Source organism: Triticum aestivum, chromosome 6B (genome assembly GCF_018294505.1).
Source record: "Triticum aestivum cultivar Chinese Spring chromosome 6B, IWGSC CS RefSeq v2.1, whole genome shotgun sequence".
NCBI lineage: Eukaryota > Viridiplantae > Streptophyta > Magnoliopsida > Poales > Poaceae > Triticum > Triticum aestivum.
Window position 1 is genome coordinate 28493043 of NC_057810.1, and position 22674 is coordinate 28515716.

General features: G+C 47.9%; 1 protein-coding gene across 1 annotated transcript; it reads right to left on the reverse strand.

Annotated features, from left to right (window-relative positions):
- Positions 1-20058: 20058 nt before the first annotated feature.
- On the reverse strand, positions 20059-21921 carry LOC123133251 (pentatricopeptide repeat-containing protein At1g28690, mitochondrial). The gene has a single exon (XM_044552765.1). The coding sequence runs from the start codon at positions 21880-21882 to the stop codon at positions 20206-20208; it is 1677 nt and encodes a 558-aa protein (XP_044408700.1). The 5' UTR covers positions 21883-21921; the 3' UTR covers positions 20059-20205.
- Between the last annotated feature and the right edge of the window lie 753 nt (positions 21922-22674).

Genomic DNA, 22674 nt, shown 5'->3' on the forward strand with positions numbered 1-22674 from the left:
GGCAACCACTGTATTCTAAAAACAACATGTGACAGTAGATAGAAAAGCAAATAGACATCATAACAAACATGCAAAAAAAAAACACAAGATCTACTATAGAATGATAAAACTTCAACTTTAAACCGCGCTCCGGCAACCATCGGGGGATGGTGTCTAGTGCGGCACTATGGTGGAGTCCACGATTCGCGCATGTCAATGATCGTGGCTAGGATGTTTTCCAGTGCGGCCCTCTAGCGGTAAAAATCTTGTGCCATCGCCTGTGATTCCAACGCCCCACCGAGGGCATTACTGGAAATTCACATACCCGATGCCACATGGCTTGCCTAGATTCCTGACCTAATCCCCAATCGGGGGACAAGCTAGGGCTCCATCTTCCGCTTACTACTCTTTCTCCCTCGCATCCCTCTCGCATCCTTCGCGCAGTCGTACCTCGTCTGCCTTCCTTCTCTATGGCCCGAGTTGCCGCCGCTCCTCCGCACGTCACTCCTCCTCTTGGCATTAATTGGAGATAGTAGGAGGATAGGTTTTTAAGATATGTGCTACGACCTGGGCTTCCTGGACCCAACGTGCCTGGCCCTCCGTGCTGCCGCAAGGGGGAAGGTTCGTCACGGCTTCCGCATTGCCCCTTGCCATGTTCCCACTGCTTGTCGAAGGCGCCCCTCTCGGCCGGTTGTTCCCCATTCCATCGCTCAGAACCTGGCATCAGTCAGTCACAGAAAAAATATTCACTCAGACACAGCTGAAAAAATCCGTCAGCCGAAATCCATAAAACAGGAACCAAAATGCCAAACTAGAAAGGCCACACCAACTGCGTTATGCCGAAGGAAGAAAATCGAAATCGTGAAGGAGCTCGTGCGCGCATGCACCGATTTGGAGGCTAAAACCTCCCAAAAATCAGAGGCCGAGGACCGTTGCCCAGGTGCGCAACCGCAAGCCCCCGGCCATTCCCCTCCCAAGAACGCGCAGACGGGTTGTAGGCGGCCGGGCCCGTGGAGGGGAGGAAGGCCACGAGCAACGGCACACGAAACATAGGAGGTGCTGGGTGGGTGGGCAAAACGGTATCTCTGCGGGTGGGCCCAAAACAGGCGGGGAATGCGGACCGGTCATGGCGGCGGTGACGGCAACGAAGGCCTAGGGTTTAGCGCGATCACGGGTGGTGGGCGGCCGCCGCGATGGGGTTTTGAGCAGCTCCAGTGGGAGAAAGAAGGGGGAAACGCTGTCGTTACCGCGTCCCTCCCTGGCTCTTCCTTCCACATCTGCCCGCGACGCGGGTGTCTTGTCACAGGCCAATGTAGTAGCGACAATGGCTTCTGGGCTATAAACATCATGTCTCTCCCCCACCCCACACCACCCCCACCATTGGACCAAAAGGACTTGAATGTAATAATGTCATTATTGAGCAATAATTGTGGTGCATTTATTGTGGGGGTGGAAAAGACGAAGGACATTAATTCTACTAGACCGGTGTTGGTGGGACGTATCCATCAGAGTATCATCACGGTAAGCACATGCCTGAATATTAGTATTGGAAACTAAGTACGGTCAAACAACTGGTGATAGATCAGACCAGATTGCTAGGGTGGGGCCGAGGTGAGTTGGGCTAGGCCTTTTGGTCTATTTCCTTTTTTGGTAGGTATATTGGGTGGCCCTAGATCTTAGGGTGGGGCATGCCCTACCCTACACCTTGTTTGGTCTACTCCGAAATGAGCAGCGATGATATTTTTGATGTTGCGACGGGCGAAGGCTCATGCTCTCAGCATCGGGTGGGTGCTCGTTGAGATTATGCTGAAAGAATGGACATGGAATCGGGTGGTTCCGACTATGCTTCAGAAAGGTTTTCTGGCGACTCCCACGACCACTATATAATAGAAACAACATATGATGCCGCATGGGAAAGGACTAGCAAAAGACCCATGCGTTGCAACGGAAGAAAGACAACTGCTACCGTGCAAACCTAGGGCAAAATTTTAAATATGGTCCAGCTCCAGCTTGTGCACCACAGGTTTGGATGGCATGCTCGCACCATCCCGACTCCTGCCCGGCACTGCCTTGCCCATTAGTGTTGGTCCTCACCTCACGGCTAATATCCGGGAGTGGGCGTGTCGTGTGCTAGCCGACCCCATCAAAATATTCTCCATGTGAGGTCTTAGTCAACCTTTTATGTTGGTTTCCCGCACTTGCCGCCATGCATTGACTCAACATCAATTGTTTCCACCATAGAACTTTAGAATCGACAAGAATATCAAGAGGCATTTCTTTATTAAAGGTACTTGGCTTTTGTACAGCTATGTCAATCTCTTTATCTTCTGGAAAGAATGCTAATTCACTCTTTTTCTTCCTTGACCTCCCAAATCTAAGTTCAGCACTACCGTTGATGGGGCAACTATCTTAAAACACATAAATACTCAAATGTTTGTGATGGACAAAAACCATCATCAAATCATTGGCTTCCTCAGATGAAGCATCATGGGAATAACTTGTTTCAACTCCTGGAAATAGCATCAAGTGTTAGCATAATATTAACTAAACAAATCTACAACATCACTTGTATAAAACCAACAAAAGGGGGAAAACGAACTACGATACTTCCATTGAGGAGGCACATCCATAATCCTTTGTTCATTGTCCCCCGACAACTCTAATCTTAGACGATCTGTTCCAGTTTTTGCATATAAGCTGTAATATTAGACACAGTAGATAAATGCAGATTTTGTCGCTAAAACATGCATCTGCGTTGCAATGAGGAAAAATAATTCCTTCTATGTCTCTAGCTTATGGCCCCAAGTGTTGCAACATCATAAAAGAAAAAGAAAAACACTTGATTTTACAGTTCATATATTCTTTGTTTAGTTCTATATATAAAATATATCATAAGGGATATCGACAAATAGCAATACAATTATCAATCAGGTTTAATAGGGGTGTTCTTGCATTAGATTCATCAATTTTGAATATGCAACCCAACATGTGTACGTATTCCCCTAATAATGAAAGATAAAATGGAGAGGAAACTCTTAATAAACTTTGTAATAATATATAAGAACCATTGTAGCAGTAAGATTAATAAAGTAGCATCTTTTTAGAAGGAAATAAAACTACACGCAAGTATTCTTTCTTCTTCGTGAATATATAACTTAATGCATTTTATTATCTAAGTCATAAACTTTACGCTCGCCTTGAATGATATATATGCTATCAGATATATATTGTTTTATTCCTATGTCAATCGTGATTTTACATAATCTGATCAAAAGACATTGCCCTACCATAGTTGTTTTTATCACACTTTTTTTGAGTGCGGGTCGTGAGAGGAAGCTGGGTCATAATCGTGTGGATCTGTTGCTTAACGTCCAGTCGACTGGACGTTAGCACAGTCCTATTCTAAAAACAACATGTGACAGTAGATAGAAAAGGAAATAGACATACTAACAAACATGCAAAAAACACAAGATCTACTTTAGAATGATAAGACTTCAACTTTACCCTGCGCTCCGGCAGCCATTGGGGGATAGTGTCCAGTGCAGCACTATGGTGGAATCCACGATTCACGCTTGTCAGTGACCGTGGTTGCGATGTCGTCCAGTTCGGCCCTCCGGCGGTAAAAATCTCGTGTCATCGCCTGTGATTCCAATGCCCCGCTGAGGGAATTAATGGAAATTCGCATACCCGATGCCACATGTCTTCCCCGGATTCCTGGCCTCATCCCCAATCGGGGGACAAGATAGGGTTCCATCTTCCGCTTACTACTCTTTCTCCCTCGCATCCCTCACGCAGTCGTAGCTCCTCTGCCTTCATTCTCTATGGCCCAAGCCACGGCCGCTCCTCCGCGTGTTACTCCTCCTCTTGGCATTAATTAGAGATAGTCAGAGGATAGAGACCTTTTTTCAAGAGATGTGCTCCGACCCGGGCTCCCTAGACCCAACACGCCTGGCCCTCCGTGCTACCGCAAGAAGGGAGCTTCCGTCACGGCCTCCATGTTGCCCCTCACCACGTTCCCACTGCTTGTTGAAGGCGCCCTCTTGGCCGGCTGGTCCCCATTAGATTGCTTAGGAACCTGGCATCAGTCAGTCACAGAAAAAAAAATCAGTCAAACATAGAAGAAAAGATCCGCCAGCCGAAATCCCAAAGTGGAACGGCCACACCAACTGCGTGATGCCGAAGGAAGAAAATCGAAATCGCGAATGAGCGTCATGCGCGCACAGAGGCGGAACCAGGATTTCGCAAAGCCTAGGGCTAAAATTAACTGACTAAATATAACGTCAAATACCACGAACGTCAATGTGCGTTATAATTATGCCACAAAATCACAGTGAAAACAAAATATAAATTCATTATTATCACGAGAGGAAATTTCATAAAACAAATATTTTAACAAAATGCATCATTGCAAACATGGCTTGATACCAAATTAGTGAAGACTTGCTTAATTCAGGGCCATTGTTTCTTCACCAACAATAGAAGGGCCTGAATCTGCAAACGTAGAATCAAGGATCTCAAATCAAGACACTGGACTTACACTAAATCAATTGTTCATATGAAAGTTTGCAAAAAAACATATTTTACCATTAACACGAAGTCCACGAGGTAGTAGCCCCTTGCGTTTCCTCATTTTTTTGATAGCACTTTATAATCTTAATATCATCAATTCTTGCAAATACATCACGCTCGATATAGCACACCAAACGGTGATTCATCCATTCATCATTCATCTTGTTTCGCAGATCAGTTTTTACAATGCTCATAGCTGAGAAAGCTCTTTCTACGGTTGCCGTTGCAACGGGGAGAATCAAGGCCAATTCAATGAGACGATATACCAACGAAAAATGTGTGTGCCTATCTGTTTGAACCATCTTTATAGCAAGTTGTCCAAGATCAATGCAACTTAAAAATTCAGTATCAGATCTAGCTTCTGTAACAAATCTCTCAAGTTGGTCCCTAAGAACTCTGCACTCGTATTCTGAGAAATCGGCACCATAAATCTGAGCAAGTTCAACTAGCTTATTTATATCAAAGTTGGCAAAAGAACTTCTTGGCTCAAGACAAGCGATGCATCTCAATAGTTGGGTAGATTTCTCAGCAAAGCGATTGTTGAACTCAACAATAATCTGGTCAAGCACCACATTAAATATTTCATGACGGAAATAATGTAAGTGAGTTACCATCTGGCCGCCACGACCTCTCAAACGACCTCCAATAGCTAATGTTTCCATCATGTTAGGAATAATGATGTTATGTTTGAGACAAAAGGCATTTACCTCTTCAAATAGCTCATCCCACCCCTGATGCCTCATCTCATTAATTTCTGCAAGTCTGAAGCCAGCCCATAGCACGAACAATGTTCTGGTTCTTCTTTTGCAAGCACTGTGATAGATCATTAGTTTTTCCCAACAATTTCTTCATAATATGCAGTATAAACACAAACTCAAAGCTCTCCATATGACATATCAAACCTCGTGCTGTGGTTTTTTGTGATGTGTTAGTGGCATCATCAGACATATTCTCCAATACCTCTAAAACTGCATACCACATGAGATGAAGACGGCACAAGGTTTTATGATGTGAGCCCCACCTAGTATCACCGGGTCTTGTAAGGTTAGTTTGTTGGTTCCTCCCTCTCCCTGTAAAAATTTCTCCAGTCTCTAATTTCTGCACAAGATCATCATGTTGCGCTTGGGCTAACTGTCATGTCTCTTACAAGAACCAACCATTAACACTGTTGACAATCATTGAAGTGTAACTAAAGAAATCCATGACAGAAGGACAACACTTGGCAACGGCAACAACCACCAACTGCAACTGATGTGCAAAGCAATGTATATAAAAAGCATAAGGATTCGCATCTAGTACCCTTCTTTGCAGACCATGAAATTCACCTCTCATGTTCGATGCTCCATCCTATCCTTGGCCTCGCATTCTATGGATAGATAGGCCAAGTTTAAGAAACATAGCATCCAAGGCTGCCTTCAATGAAGAGGATGTTGTATCGGCAACATGTTTAATCGCAAGAAACCTCTCAATCACTTCCCCTTGACTATTCAAATACCTAGATGATATAAGAAAAAAATCAGCATACTTCATAACAAAAAAGCAATAAAAAATTTAATTCATGACATACAAACCTCAAAGCCACAACCATTTGCTCCTTAAGAGATGCATCTCGAGCCTCATCAACAAGGACAGCGAATTTTTTATCCCCAATATCCTTTACAATTGCTTTAGTAGTCTCTTCTCCACAAGCTTTGCACAAATGCTTTTGTATTTGTGCAGATGTCAACAAATTATTTCCAGGAGCACAATCTAACAACTTAGCGGCATTCAGATCCTTTTTTTATACCACTGCATCATCTCTAAGAAATTCCCCTTATTGTTTGAGTTAGCGGACTCATCATGTCCACGAAAAGCAAGAGCTTGCAATAAAAGAAACCTCACGACACCTAACATGATAGTGAGACGACCCAAGTACTCTTCCTCCTCCTTGTCTGAACCAGCCCATACTTGTTCCACATTTTGCCTCGGGTTTTGAAAAGCTTGACATTGTCTTCTTGCTCTATTGTGAGCACTGTTCACATTACCAACATGAGTACGAAAAGATGCAATAGCATTTTTCCAGTTACTAAAACCTTTCTTTGTATATGCTTCTATTCCATAGTTTTCAGCTCTTGGTTGCTTAAAGAGAAAACAATGAAAACAAAAGGCGGCCTTTTTAGCAACACTATATTCCAACCAATCATGCGATTTGTACCACTCTTCATGAAAGCCTCTCATCTGCTTCCCAATTCTTTCCTGTTCATAAATATGGCTTGTTGGTCGACATGCTCCCATGGCCAAATACTCTCTTCTAGCAGCATCCCTAACATCCGGATGCAACTCTTCAATTGGTTTGCGGAGGCCGGGATCAGGATTAATGTCATCCGGATTAAGCTCCACACATGGTTCACCTTCTTTTGCATTACTAGCTCCCACTTGTACTGATTCTGTAGGTGATACATTAGTGTTGGTGTTGTTGGCTGAAGGTTGATTGGATGTTGACTGAAAAAAAGATTCAATCGTACGGGTCCTCTTGTTCATCTTGTATTTATAATTTGCTGACAACAAATGAAATAAAATTGACTAAGTAAATATATAGGCTGATATAAAGGAATTCGGGAAAACAAAATTAGATGACATAGATTACACATTACAGATTACCTGTGCGGCACAGTGTGCGTTGCGTTGGCCTGACTCCTGAGTGCGTGCACTGCAGTTTACAATCAGATGGAGAAGATCAGAAGAACAAAAGGCGGACGGATTGTCACGACGCCGGACCCGGCGGCCGGCGCGGCGGCGGCGGTGGGGAATCGCTAGTCGCCGGTTGACGAGGGCGGCGGCGCAGCGCTTGGGGCCTTGGGCTCTCTGTTCGAGGCTTCGAGCGACGCGAGGGTTTTCTGTTGCCGCGATGAGGCGAGGGATGTTTTTTCTCTTTCTTGATACTGGATGAGAGATTGAAGCGTCAACCGTGTAATGCGCGATGCGTTTTCTATTCCGATCAATCGATTGAGGGGTGTTTGTTTTCAGGGACTTTTTGGTGTAGGAACTAGAAAAAGTCCCTAACAAACCAAACAGGGTGGGACTTTTTTGGGACTTTTTGCTAAAAGTCCTTAGAAGCACCTCCTTGAGAGTCTTTTTCAAAAAGTCCCAGGGACTAAAAAAAGTCCTAGGACTAGAGAAACAAACACCACCTGAGTTGACGATCGATTGAGTTGGGCTAATGGGCTTGTACATGAGTACGTGAAGCCTGGGGCTGGGCTTCTATGTATCCCTTTTTCTGATTTTTTTTCATACTATGCATATAGATGCTAGTTGGGCCACGCCCCTGTGCGCGCATGCACCAGTTTGGAGGCGAAAAGCCCCCAAAATCAGAGGCCGAGGACCGCTTCCCAGGTGGCGGCTAGAGTCATTGGGACCGGACGGTTTTCCAGCTCATTTCTATCAGAGGCATTGGGATATTTGTGGAGATGAGGTAACTAAGGCAGTCCTGAAAATTGTCCGGGGAGAGGAAGAGGTCGACTGCATTAATGACACGGTATTAGTCCTAATACCGAAGGTTTTAAACCCAACTCTTCTTTCTCAGTTTCGTCCTATCAGCCTATGTAATGTAATTTACAAAATTGCGTCGAAAGTTGTTGCAAACAGGCTCAAGTTGATACTCCCAGATATAATTTCAGAGGAACAGTCTGCCTTCGTCCCTGGGAGGCTAATTACAGATAATATAATTTGTGCATATGAGTGCTTGCACTTCATGAAGAGGAGTAAATCTAGATCAAACAGCTTTTGTGCTTTGAAACTAGATATGATGAAAGCTTATGACAGATTGGAGTGGCCATACCTTCGGGCAATGATGGAGAAGTTGGGTTTTGCTCAATCTTGGATCAACATTGTTATGGGGATGGTGCAGTCAGTATCGTTTTCTGTTCTTTTTAATGGTGAGAAGCTAGAGAAATTCATTCCTACAAGAGGCATCCGACAGGGAGATCCTATCTCTCCTTATCTCTTCTTGAGTGCAGCAAAGGGCCTTTCGTGCCTTTTGAAACCCAGTTCTCAGTCGTCTGCGTTTGAAGGAGTTAAGGTGGCTTCAACAGCTCCGGTTGTTAACCACCTGCTCTTTGCTGATGATAGCCTGCTGCTTTTCAAGTCAAGTGTTGAGGGAGCAACGATGGTGTCAAACCTTTTGGAGACATATTGTAATGCATTGGGTCAGAGAATCAACCATGAAAAATCTTCTATTCATTTTAGCAAAGGATGCCCTCAGAATCTGAGAGATAGCATAAAGAACAATCTTCAGGTTTTTAATGAAAGCCTAAGTGACAAATACTTAGGGCTGCCTACTGACGTTGGACAGTCAAAGATGGGAACTTTCAAATACCTCAGGGACAGAGTATGGGAAAAAGTGAGAGGATAGATGGAGAAACTCCTTTCTGCTGCAGGGAAGGAAGTGCTTATTAAGTCAGTTGCTCAGGCTATACCCGTGTACTCGATGGCTTGTTTCAGATTGCCACGAGGTCTATGTGAGAACATAATGTGTATCATCCGGCAATTTTGGTGGGGGAGCAAGCGAGGTAGAAGGAAGCCAGCATGGGTGTCCTGGGATATCATGACAAAACCGAAGTATCTTGGTGGCATGGGTTTCAGAGATATGGAGGTCTTTAACCTTGCCTTGCTTGCAAGGCAGGCATGGAGGCTGCTGGATGAACCCAACTCTCTTAGTGCAAGGCTTCTGAAGACAGTTTATTTTCCTAACAATAATTTTCTTGAGGCAGAACTTGGTAGCCATCCATCGCAAATTTGGAGAGCCATCGTTGATGGGAGGGAGGTGTTGAAACAAGGTATAATCAGGAGGATTGGCAATGGCCAGCAAACAAACATTTGGACTATGAATTGGCTGCCTAGGACGGGTCCTCTGCGCCCAATAACATCTCTAAGTGCTAATCCACCAACTATGGTTGCGGAGCTGATTGATAGCACTTCGGCAACATGGAACGAACAGCTAATCAGATCCACTTTCATACCTTTTGATGCTGATACGATCATGTCGCTACCACTTTGCACCCGGGTGATTGAAGACTTCTGGGCATGGTCTGCGGAGAGGAATGGAAAATTCAGTGTCAGATCAGCTTATAGAATGGTAATGAATACAAGGGAGCACCGGGTGAATTGGTTGGAGGAAATTCCAGGGGCTTCTTTGATGGAAGCTAGCAGTAAGGCGTGGACTGATCTTTGGCATCTTAAAGTACCATCGAAGCTCCGGGTTTTTCTTTGGCGTTTGGCACGACAGTCGATCCCCTCGATGGATCTCCTTCATCACCGAAATATGTCGACAACAAAGGTGTGTACTTTATGTGGGAGGGACGATTCTTGGAGACACGCACTACTAGATTGTAGCATGTCAAGATGCATATGGGCTTTGTTTGATGAGGGTTTAGTGGAGCAGATGAGCATTAACAATGAGCCAAATGCAAGGAACTGGCTTTTTGCATTGTATGATAAGCTTTCACAGCAGGATTTTGTGCTAATGGTGGTCACCTTATGGGCGGTTTGGAGAGTCGGACGGAAAGCGATCTATGAAGATGTCTTCCAGAGTCCACAAGCAACTAACAGCTTCATTCGATCTTACCTAGCAGACTTGAAAGCCCTCAAAGAACCAGCAAGGGAAGATCCAGGGAGACCTGTCCATCGCCCACGTCAATGGATCAAGCCTCCGGCGTTGTCTTTCAAGATAAACGTTGACGCTGCCGTGTCGCAGAATAGAGGACGAGGAGTTGCGGCCGCTCTATGCCGGGATCACAATGGAGTTTTTCAGGGAGCATCGTCCATTGTTATCAAGGGAGTACACGACCCTCCCACTCTTGAAGCTTTATCGATCCGTGAAGCTCTGGCCCTTGCTGAAGACCTAAACTTGCAGAGACTACATGTGGCATCGGACTGTCAGGTTGTAGTGGATGACATCAAGAATAGAAGCCCGACAAGTTATGGAGCAATTCTACATGAAATCATAGAGCATAGTTCTACTTTTGAAGCTTGTAGCTTTGTGCATGAATATAGGAGCTCGAATTTCGAGGCTCACAGGCTAACGAGGCATGTTTTAAAGTTGGGGGTTGGCCGCCATGTTTGGTTAGGCAACCCTGGTAATCTTTCGTTTGTGGATGTAAACATTGATCACAATTAATAAAAAGCCTCGCGGATTGTCTCAAAAAAAAGGTGGCGGCTAGAGTTTCGGGCTATGGAAAAGATTTGGTATGAAAAGGATTTGTAGCCAAGTCTTTTAAGTAGGCCATGTAGCCAGGAATGCATGTACAAGAATTCATGAATAGTAAGTCACCTCGATTGATCGTGCAATTACTGATTATAGAGTATGGCACATTCAATGTTGGAGTGTTAAATTTCAAAAATATGAATTTTCTTGGAAATTAATTGTTACAAAAAGTGTCCATCAAATCTCCTATATGATATGTATTTAACATTTTTAAAATACATAAAATGTTAATTGCAAGTGTACATACCACTTGGTAACTAACAAGCGCTCCACCAGCATATACATGTTAATAACTTACCGCATGTCATTGAAAATTAATAATTTTTATACTACGATGGATTGGAACGAAATGAAACAAGAAGGTTTTCTCGCGATTACGGCAACCACTATATACTAAAAACAAGATAGGACGGTAGATATAAAAGGAAATAAAAATCCTAACAAACATGCAAAAAAACACAAGATCTACTTTAGAATGATAAAACTCCAACTTTACGCTGCGTTCCGGCAGTCATCGGTGGATGGTGTCTAGTGCGGCACTAAGGAGTACATGATTCGCGCATGTGAGGGACCGTGGTTGGGATGTTGTCCAGTGCGGCCCTCCAGCGGTAAAAATCTTGTGCCATCACCTATGATTCCAGCGCCCCACCGAGGGCATTACTGGAAATTCACATACCGTATGCCACATGGTTTCCCCAGATTCCTGGCATCATCCCCAATCAGAGGACAAGCTAGGGTTCCATCTTACGCTTACTACTCTTTCTCCCTCGCATCCCTCGCGTGGTCGTAGCTCCTCTGCCTTCCTTCTCTATGGCCTGAGACGCCGCCGCTCCTCCCACTGCTTATCGAAGGCGCCCCTCTCGGTCGGTTGTTCCCATTCCATTGCTCAGGAACCTAACATCAGTTAGTCACAAAACAAAAATTCAGTCAGATACAGGGGGGGGGGATTCGTCAGCCAAAATCCATAAAATAGGAACCAATATCCAAAACTGGAAAGGCCACAACAACTACTCGACGCCGAAGGAAGAAAGTCGAAATCACGAACGAGCACAATGCAAGCACGCACCATTTGGGAGGCAAAAAAACCCCAAAATCAGAGGCCGAGGACCGCTGCCCAGGAGCAGAACCCCAAGCCCCCGGCCATTCCTCTCCTTGGAATGTGCGGAAGGAGCGCCGGCGGCCAGGCCGTGGAGGGAAGGGAGGCCCCGAGCAACGGCGCTTGAAACAGAGGAGGAGGCGGGCGGGAAGGCGAAGCGGTATCTCTTCGGGTGGGTGCAAGACAGGTGGGGACATGCTCTCAGCAACGGGTGGGTGCTCGCTCAACTTATTCTGAAAGAATGGACATGGAATCCGGTGGTTCCGACTATGCTTGCTGAAGGTTTTTTGGCGACTCTCGCAACCACTATATAATAGAAACAACATATGATGCCACATAGGAAAGGAAATAAACATCATAACAAACATGAAAAAAACACTAGATCCAAATTAGAATGAAAAGCGTCAATTTTACCGTGCACTCAGGCGGCAACCCGACCCACTAGGAGCATCGACGATGGGACGCTTTCTTCTCCGCATCTTGCTCCAACTCAGGGGTGACTATGGTGGCCCCAATGGAAAAAACAATGAGGGTGGTGAAGACTGTTACCGAGGGCGAAGCTCCGGGCAGAAGATCCTGTGGAGGCGGCGAAGACTTCAAGTGTTTGTCTGGGATGAAGAAGAAGAAGTTTGGGATCGCAAGGATTTGGGTGGCGGCTAGGGTTTGGGGCTATGCAAAAGAGTTGGTACGAAAATGATTTATGGCCGAGTCCTTTAAGTAGGGTTGGCTTTGTGCCTAGGCAGGAGGGGGACCGCGTAAGATCCAAGGCTGGGAGGGACCAAAGATCCTATATCTTGTGTGCATCCCTTCACATAAACACATAGTCTGTCTCAAATAAAAAGGCCATGTAGCAAGGAATGCATGTACAACAATTTGTGAATAGTAAGTCACCTTGATGGATCGTGCAATTACTGATTAATTATTATGCCACATTCAATGTCATAGTGTTAAATTTAGAAATAGGAATTTTCTTGGAAATCAATTGTTACAAAAAGTGTCCATAAAATCACCTATATGATATGTATTTAACATTTTTAAAATACATAAAATGTTAATTGCTAGTGTACATACCACTTGCCAACTAACAAGGGCTCCACCAGAATATACATGTCAATAACTTACTGCATGTCATTGAAAATTAATAATTTCTATACTACGATGGATTGGAATGAAATGAAACAAGAAGGTTTTCTCGCGAATACGGCAACCACTATATACTAAAAACAACATATGATGGTACATAGAAAACGAAATGGACATCCTAACAAACATGCAATAAAACACAAGATCTACTTTAGAATGATAAAACTTCAAATTTGCCCTGCGCTCCTGCAGCCATCGGGGGATGGTGTCTAAGTGCGACACTATGGTGGAGTCCGCAATTCACGTCTGACAGCGACCGTGGCTGGGATGTTGTCCAGTGCGGCCCTCTAGCGGTAAAAATCTCATGCCATCGCATGTGATTCAAGCGCCCCGCCATGGACATTACTGGAAATTCGCATACCCGATGCCACATGGATTCCCCGAATTCCTGGCCTCATCCCAGATCAGGGTACAAGGTAGGGTTCCATCTTCCGCTTACTACTCTTTCTCCCTCGCATCCCTCGCGCAGTCGTAGCTCCTCTGCCTTCCTTCTCTACGGCCCGAGCCGTCGCTGCTCCTCCACACCTCATTCCTCCTCTTGGCATTAATTGGAGATAGTAGGGGGATAGAGAACTTCTTTTTCAAGAGATGTGATCCGACCTGGGCTCCCCAGACCTGACGCATCTAGCCCTTCGTGCTGCCGAGAGAGGGGAGCTTTCGTCACGGCCTCCGCGTTGCCCTTCGCCATGTTCCCACTGCTTGTCAAAGGCGTCCCACTTGGCTGGTTGTTCCCCATTCCGTCGCTCAGGAACCTAGCATGGTCAGTCACAGAACAAAAATTCAGTCAGAAACAGGGGGATAATCCGTCAGCCAAAATCCATAAAATAGGAACCAAAATCACAAAATGGAAAGGCCACACCAACTGCGCAATGCCAAAGGAGGAAAATCGAAATCGCGAACGAGCGCCGTGCGAGCACGCACCAGTCTGGAGGAAAAAAAACAAAAATGAAAGGGCTAGAGGACTGCTGCCCAGGTGCAGAACCCCAAGCCCCCGGCTATTCTCCTGCCAGGAACGCGCTGAAGGAGCGCCAATGGCCAGGCCCGTGGAGGAAAGGGAGGCCCCGAGCGACGGCGCGTGAAACGGAGGAGGAGGCGGGCAGGCAGGCGTAGCGGTACATCTGCGGGTGGACACTAGACAGGTGGGGAATGAGGGCCGGTCGTGGCGGTTGTGACGGCGACGGAGGCATAGGGTTTAGCGCGATCGCGGGTGGCAGGCAGTGGCTGTGATGGGGTTTTGAGCAGCTCCAATGGGAGAAAGAAGGGGGGAAACATCGTTGTTACCCCATCCCTCCCTGGATTTTCCTTCCCCTTCTGTTGCACCGCGGCCGTCTCATCACGGGCCACTGTAGTAGTGGCAGTGGCTTTTGAGCAATAAATGTCAGGGCTCAACCGCACCCCACCCCACCCCAACCATTGGACCAAAAGGAGTTGTATGTAATAATGTCATTATTGAGCAATAATTGTGGTGCTTGTATTGTGGGGGCGGAAAAGATGAAGAACATTAATTCTACTAGACCGGAGTTGGTGGGACGTATCTTTCAGAGTATTTTTATCATCACGGTAAGCACGTGCCTAAATATTAGTATTGGAAAATAATTACTGTCAGACAACTTGTGATAGAGCGGACCAACTTGCTAGGGTGGGGCCGAGGTGAGTTGGGCTTGGCCTTTTGGTCTATTTCCTTTTTTTGTAGGTATATTGGCTGGCCCAATTTCTTAGGGTGGGGCATGTCCTACACTACACCCTGTTGGATCTACCCTGAAATGAGCGGCGAGATCATACTTTTGATGTTGCGATGGGCAAAGGCTCATGCTCTCAGCAACGGGTGGGTGCTCATTGATCTTATTCTGAAAGAATGGACATGGGATCCGGTGGTTCCGACTATGCTTCAGGAAGGTTTTCCGGTGACTCCCGCAACCACTATATAATAGAAAAAATATATGATCCCGCATAGGAAATGAACTAAACATCATAACAAACATGAAGAGGAAACACTAGATCCAAATTAGAATGAAAAAGTGGCAAAGCATCTACGACAAGACGCTCTCTCCTGCGCATCTTGCTCCGACAAAGGGGGGGGGGACTATTGTGGCACCGATGGAAAAAACTTTGAGGGTGGTGAGGACGGTAACCGAGGGCGAAGCTCCGGGCGATGAAGATCCTATGGAGGCGAATCCTTACAGGAGGTGGAGGCGTCGAAGACTTCAAGTGTTTGTCTGGGATGAAGAAGAAGAAGTCTGGGATCGCGATGATTGGGGTGGTGGATAGAGTTTGGGTCTATGGAAAAGAGTTGGTATGTTATAGCTGAGTTTTAAGTAGAGTCTCAAATAAAATGACCTTGTAGCAAGGAATGCATGTACAAGAATTCGCGAATAGTAAGTCACCTCGATCGATCGTGCAATTACTGATTAATGATGATGCCACATTCAATGTCGGAGTGTTAAATTTAGAATATATGAATTCTCTTGGAGATCAATTGTTACAGAAAGTGTCCATCAAATCTCCTATATGATATGTATTTAACATTTTAAAATACATAAAATGTTAATTGCTAGTGTACATACTACTTGGCAACTAACAAGGGGCTGCACCAGCATATACATGTCAATAACTTACTGCATGTCATTGAAAATTAATAATTTCTATACTACTATGGATTGGAATGAAATGATACAAGAAGGTTTTCTCGCTATTATGGCAACCACTATATACTAAAAAAACATATGACGGTAGATAGAAAAGGAAATATACATCCTAACAAACACGCAAAAAAACACAAGATCTACTTTAGAATGATAAAACTCCAACATTACCCTACGCTCCAGCAGCCATCGGGGGATGGTGTCTAGTGCGGCACTATGGAGGAGAGTCTGCGATTCGCGCCTGTCTGTGACCATAGCTGGGATGTTGTCGAGTGCGGCCCTCCAGCGTTAAAAATCTCGTGCTATCGCCTATGATTCCAGCGCCCCGTCGAGGGCATTACTGGAAATTCACATACCCGATGCCACATGGCTTCCCCGGATTCCTAGCCTCATTCCCAATAGGGGGACAAGCTAGGGTTCCATCTTCCGCTTACTACTCTTTCGCCCTCGCATCCCTCATGCAGTCGTAGCTCCTCTGCCTTCCTTCTCTATGGCCCGAGCCGCCGCCGCTCCTCCACGCCTCACTCCTCATCTTGGCATTAATTGGCGATAGTAGGAGGATATAGACCTTTTTTTTCAAGAGATGTGCTCCGACCTGTGCTCCCTGGACCAGACGTGCCTGGCCCTCCATGCTGCTGCAAGCGGGGAGCTTCCGTCACGGTCTCCTCGTTGCCCTTTGCCATATTCCAGTACTTGTCGAAGGCGCCACTCTCGGCCAGTTGTTCCCCATTCCGTTGCTCAGGAACCTGGCATCGGTCAGTCATAGAACAAATATTCAGTCAAACATAGGGGGGAAATCCGTCAGCCAAAATCCATAAAATTGGAACCAAAATCCCAAACTGGAAAGGCCACATCAACTGCACAATGCCGAAGGGAGAAAATCGAAATCGTGAACGAGCGCCATGCAAGCACACACCGGTCCGGAGGAGAAAAAAACTCAAAATTCAGAGGCCGAGTACCGCTGCCCATGTGCGGAACCCCAAGTCCCCAGCCATTCCCCTCTCCGGAATGAGCGGAAGGCGCGCCGGGCTAGTGGAGGGGAGGGAGGCCCCGAGCGATGGCGCACGAAACTGAGGAGGAGGCGGGCGGGCTGGCGAAGCGTTATCTCTGCGGGCGGGCACAATACAAGCAAGGAATGCAGGCCAATCGCGGCGGAGGTGACAGCCACGGAGGCCTAGGGTTTAGCGCGATCGCGGGTGGCGGACAGCGGCGGCGATGGGGTTTCGAGCAGCTCCGGTGGGAGAACGAAGGGGGAAACGTCGTTGTTACCACGTCCCTCCCTGGCTCTTCCTTCCCCTTCTGCTCGCGCCTCGGCCATCTCGTCATGGGCCACTGTAGTAGCGGCAATGGCTTCTGAGCTGTAAATGTCAGAACTCTCCCCCACTCCACCCCACCCCCATCATTGGACCGAAAGGACTTGAATGTAATAATATCATCATTGAGCAGTAATTGGGGTGCATTTATTGTGGGGGCGGAAAAGATGAAGGACATTAATTCTACTAGACTGGAGTTGGTGGGACGCGTCCATGAGAGTTCTGGGCAGAGATGATTCTGTACATCGCGCCATCCGACAACGCGGAGGCACACATCATGCACCTGGCCAAAGGTGGGGAGTTCATCACGCACCTCTGGACCATGCTCTCCAATGCCGGCATCCTGAAGCGGGCAACAGGGGAATGGCATCTGTCGCATGCTTCCACTACCAAAAGGTAAGCAAATTTTGGTTTTTGATTTTGTTGGCCCATTCTATCTAGCTTCATTGGGTTTTTTTTTTTGGTTTTTTTGCCTATTATGCAGAGGAACACCAAAGAAGATAGAGACCACCAAAGCAAGAACTCAGGAATGTCCTTTTTAATGATGAAGCTTCAACATCCTCCATGCCTTCTCCAATCTTCACCAATTAATGTTAGCAATTCTACACTTGTTTTCTATGATCATTTGTTCTATGCATGCACCCGCCTCTTATGCATCACACCGTGTGCACCCATGTGACTTGACCTGCTCCGGTGTGAAACATAGTTCAGACAATGCTACATTTGAAAGAACACTGTCAACTTGATATTGTTGCGAGAGATCACCCTAATAAAACACGACTGCCGCACATCAAACAAGGGTGCATCAAAGGGATAAACATCACACAGGCAGTTCATAAAATTATGTGATATAGTATAGCCCTTTGCTTCGTGAAGTCTTCGTTGTCTTCACGTCGTCATGGTAGAAGTCACCGTGTCCACCAACTTTGTCCTTGGCGCCGGGAACATCACCACAGCTTCCGACAGGTGCGTCAGGGTCCACCTCCGCATCCTAGATCATCACCTTGCATCTATCTATTGCTTTGCCTCGAGCGAATAAACAGTTCTGGCACGCAGGCCATAATTAAGTGACAATCATATGACTCCAGTCATCATGTCGTACCACGACTCACAGGCCGCGAATAAATTTTACATAACATATAGCATCTCATACAAACACATTGCAAATCTTGAAGGCTATACCACATCACATGCACACTCTGCAAAAACAAGTTAGATCGCCATCTACACGGGTTGTTGCAAATTTTATCGTGGTTGATTAGCAGGTTACATGCAAACGTTGTTCCCTATACAAACCAAACACGATACTTCAATGTTGCTAGTTTAACATTCGGGCGCGTGCAGTAACTAATGCCACAAAGCCAAACTTCGTTCAACGCGTGACCCCGTGTGGATTTGAGTTCATAAAATCCACAAAGCCCCTCCGTGTTAAATCTTCTATAGCAAGACTAAGATGAGATCCAAGGAGTTTGATGTAGTCCATGATCAAGGCAACGAGCATACTATCAACCAGCCCGAGCTCCGGTGATCAGCCCGGCAAAGAAGGTCGACATCCAGTTCAGCACGATCGTCGATGAACCACCACGCGAGTTGCTGGGAGGCGTTCCGTCCTATCGATAAGGACCCATGGTGTTCGTGGACCGGCCACACACCTCGCCGTGGACGTCACGACATTAGATCGAACCTGTCAGACTTGGAGAGGTTCTCGGCGCCTCTTCATACCCGACGCAACTCGGCGGATGATGGCCTGGCGCACGCTAACGCGGCTGCCGCCACCAAGCCAGCACTGAACGAGTGCATGTACGCACCAAGCAAGGCAACGGTGGAGGGCGTCACATACGACGCGGGTAGCACGGTATCTACTTGATGCGTCGCCGAGTTCGTTTGGCCCCGCCGGAGTTTGTGGATCACGACGGTTTCACTAGAGCGATGCCGCGAGCGTCGACCGCAACAAAGGCGGACAAGTAGGGTGACAGTGCGACAAGGCCGCACGCTCAGCTCACACTCATCTACAATCGCGGAGCTCCTGGGGCAATGCGACGGCTGGATCGGAGGAGTGGTAACCCTAACCGCGGGAAAAAAATTATACGAGACCAGGTCTCATATAAATCAGATGAGACCCGTCCTGATGAATGACATGTGGCATTCACAAATCACAAAGCATCTAATCTCTCCACCCTGATTTCTTGAGTGAATGCTTTGTGATTTCAGGATGGGTCTCACCTGCTAATCCGTGAGACCTGGTCTCATAGAATTTTTTTTCCTAACCGCGGCCCTGTCCCCTATATCCCTTAACGCGTCCCACACGCATTTATGTGCGATTTTTAGGCAGAAAACCAGGGGAAGGTTGACCAGGGAACGACGGCCGTTTCGTCGATGCGAGCGTGGGGGTGGGGAGGGCGAACGAACGTCGGGCAGGAGGCGGTCTGAAAAGGTAGAGATATTGAGGGAAAGACATCCGGGTGATGTTGAAACGTGGGAAGGGAGGAATTGACCGCTGGCTGGGCTTGGGCCGTTCGAGTTGGGCCAAGCAGATGAGATCGCAGCTAGCCATAATCGTTCGATCGCCAGGCGGCGGACGATGGAATTGAACGCAAAAAGAAACGGAACAGGGAAACGTAACTCATTTAAATCTGAGCCGGCAATTTTTATGGTTAACATAAAACAAACGAAGAACCATGAAAGCCTCCTCTTTTTAATACTCCCTCCGTTCCTAAATATTTGTCTTTCTAGAGATTTTAACAAGTAACTACATACGGATGTATATAGACATATTTTAGAGTATAGATTCACTCATTTTGCTCCGTATGTACTCACTTGTTGAAATCTCTAAAAAGACAAATATTTAGGAACGGAGGGAGTAGTAGGTAAAGATAAAGATAAAGATTTATATATACTCATGGAAATTGGTATATGGAGATCCTACAATCTGCTGTTGAACTTGAGAGTATGTTTGATTAAGCTGGCCTAGCTTACATAAAAAATAAACCTCTTTGTTGTATTTCAGTGGCTAATTAAGTTGATACAGGTTGTACTAAGATTTGTGAGCTACTCTGCACTGTAAATAAGTCCGACTTTGCTAACTAAGCGACGATGCATGTCCAGAATCGATCAGACATTGTACGCTTTCCTTTTGCTGTTGGAGCACCAAAGCCCAAGAACGAATCAACAAAGGAAGGAAAAACCCCCAAAATACCATGAAAAAATCACCGTTAATTTGCATCAGTTGACAGGTGGGCAGTTGTCAGACCCAACCCAGCTGCATGCTGCGTCTTTGAGCACACCACGCTGTTTCATCATCTCTCTAACTTGGTGCACAGAGTCCCATTTCCCGGCGGCCGCAAGGGTGTTGGAGAAGGCCATGTAGGCGCCCGGCCTCCCGGCGCGGCTCAACTCAAATACCTCCCTTGACGCAACATCGGCAATGTCCACGTCGCCGTGCAGGGTGGCCGCCCCGAGGAGGGCCGCCCACACGTCGGAGTTTGGCCTCGCCGGTATCCCCCTGACGAAATCGTATGCCTGGCGCACGCCGCCGAACCTGCCCAGCAGGTCCACCATGCAAGCGTAGTGTTCCATCCGCGGCCTGAGCGAGCAGTCGCGCTCCATGCTCTGGAACACCTCCTGGCCTCGGGACAGCAGCCCGGCGCGCGCGCACGCCGACAGGGCGCTCAGGAATGTGGCATGATTTGGCCTCACGCCCCGCTGCTGCCCCCGCATCTCCTCCAACAGCAAGAGAGCCTCGTCTGAGAGGCCGTTCTTCCCGTACCCGTCGATCATCGAAGTCCATGTGATGACGTTCCTCTCTGCCATCCCGTCGAACACCCTCCGCCCCTCCTCCACTCGGCCGCACTTGGAGTACATGTCGAGCAGCGCGCTCCCCGCCTTGATGTCAGAGATGACCTTGCTCTTGATGACCTGGCAGTGCACCTGCTCCCCGAGCTCCGGAGACGACAAGAGCGAGCACGCGCCAAGCACGCTCACGCACGTCGACACCGTCGGCCGAAATCTCGCTCGCTGCATCGCCTTGAACACCTCCAGCGAGCCCTCCGCGGTCTCCTCCGTCTTGCTGTACCCCTCCACCATTGCGTTGTACACCACGACGTCCTTCTCTTCCACCCTGTCAAATATGGCCTCGGCGTCCCTGTACAGCCCTTGGTTCATGCAGCCGACGATCAGCGCCGTCGAGCACACCACGCTCGGCTTCGGCACCATGCCGTACACCCGCCGAGCGTAGCCCAGCGACGCGTTCTTCACGTAGGCGTCCACCAACGCCGCGACGAGGATGTCATCGAGCTCCGCGAGCGACCTCACGACGCGCGCTTGGACCTCCCTCGTCGCGCGGGGCAACGCCAGAGCCCCCGACAGCTTGAGCGCCATGGAGAGCGCGAACACGTCCAGGCGCCCCGTGGAGGCCGCGAGCCGCCGCAGGATCCCCAGCGCCTCCCCCGGGAGCCCCAGGTGTAAGTACCCGGCGACGAGGTAGTTGTGCGCGGCGTTGGTCGGGCGGGGCATTCCGTCGAACACCGCGCGGGCGTTGCGGTGGGAGCCGCACCGCAGGTGCAGGATGAGGAGCTTGACGGAGAGGTCGGCGGTGGGGCGGAGCCCGGAGGTGAGGAGCTGCGCGTGGAGGCTCTGCGACTCGCGGCGCGGCGGGGGCGCGTTGATGAGGCTCTGGACCGCGGCGGCGAGTGCGGCGGCCGTGCGCAGGTAGCGGGGCACGCGTGGGGTTACAGAGCAAGAAGGGCGGCCGTGGGAGTTTGCTTCTTGCATCTCGCCGCCGGCGGTCCGGCAGCTCGCCGGAGGCTTCGGCTCGGGCCTTTGGGTGTGAGGACGATCCCACGAACAACTCCGGCAGCGAACGAGAGAAGCAGGCGAGTATTTTCTTCTGAGATGCCTCATTCAGGTTTCATCAGTTCAGTCAAGCACTCGAGTACCACACGGGCGGCGGCATACAGGTTTCACAAATCTCACACCCGGCCAGGGGCCAACTTACATCAATAGATCTCAGCCGTCCGTCGCCATCATGGACCTGGTCGGCAGTGGAGACGCGACACTCCCCTCCGGGCTCCGGCTGAGATGGGGAGAATTGAAAACAGGAGGGATCAACAATTTAGGTATATAGAATTGGCACGACTGGAAATCGTTCACGTAGGACATTGTATTCCTCCCAAGCAGAGTGATCTTCGGATATTGTAGTCCGGCATACCTTCCTTTGAGCAATCGCAACATTTCGTTTCTTTCTTCTTTGCGGGGTAAAGGGAGATTTCATTGCTCAAGGAAGCATATCAGCCTTAGACAAGTTTACAATAGAGTCTAGCCCCGAACACAGCCAGACAGCGGTACGGGGAGTGCAACGACCATACTCTGCAACTGCTACCCTACGAATCTCCCCTACATGCACTCGGTACTGAGACTGATCCTCCGAATGCATCTTCAGCATCGACGCGGCTTCTGCACTATCCATCTCCACTATCATGAGCATCATTTCCTTTCTTACCATGTGGTGTGCCAGAATAACTTTAGGGAGATGGGGACTTGCTGCCAAATCCACCGGATCAGATAGCTAGGTGAACACCAACGAGTAATTGGCGATGAAGGGCTTGAGCTGCGAGACATGGGAGACCGTATGGATCAAGCTTGTCGGAGAAAGACCGGGCATGTACGCCGCCTTGTCGATGTGTTCGGTGTTTT

Coding starts and splice junctions, on each gene's coding strand:
- LOC123133251 (XM_044552765.1), bottom strand. CDS start 21,882: ATGAGGCATCTCAGAAGAAAATACTCGCCTGCTTCTCTCGTTCGCTGC.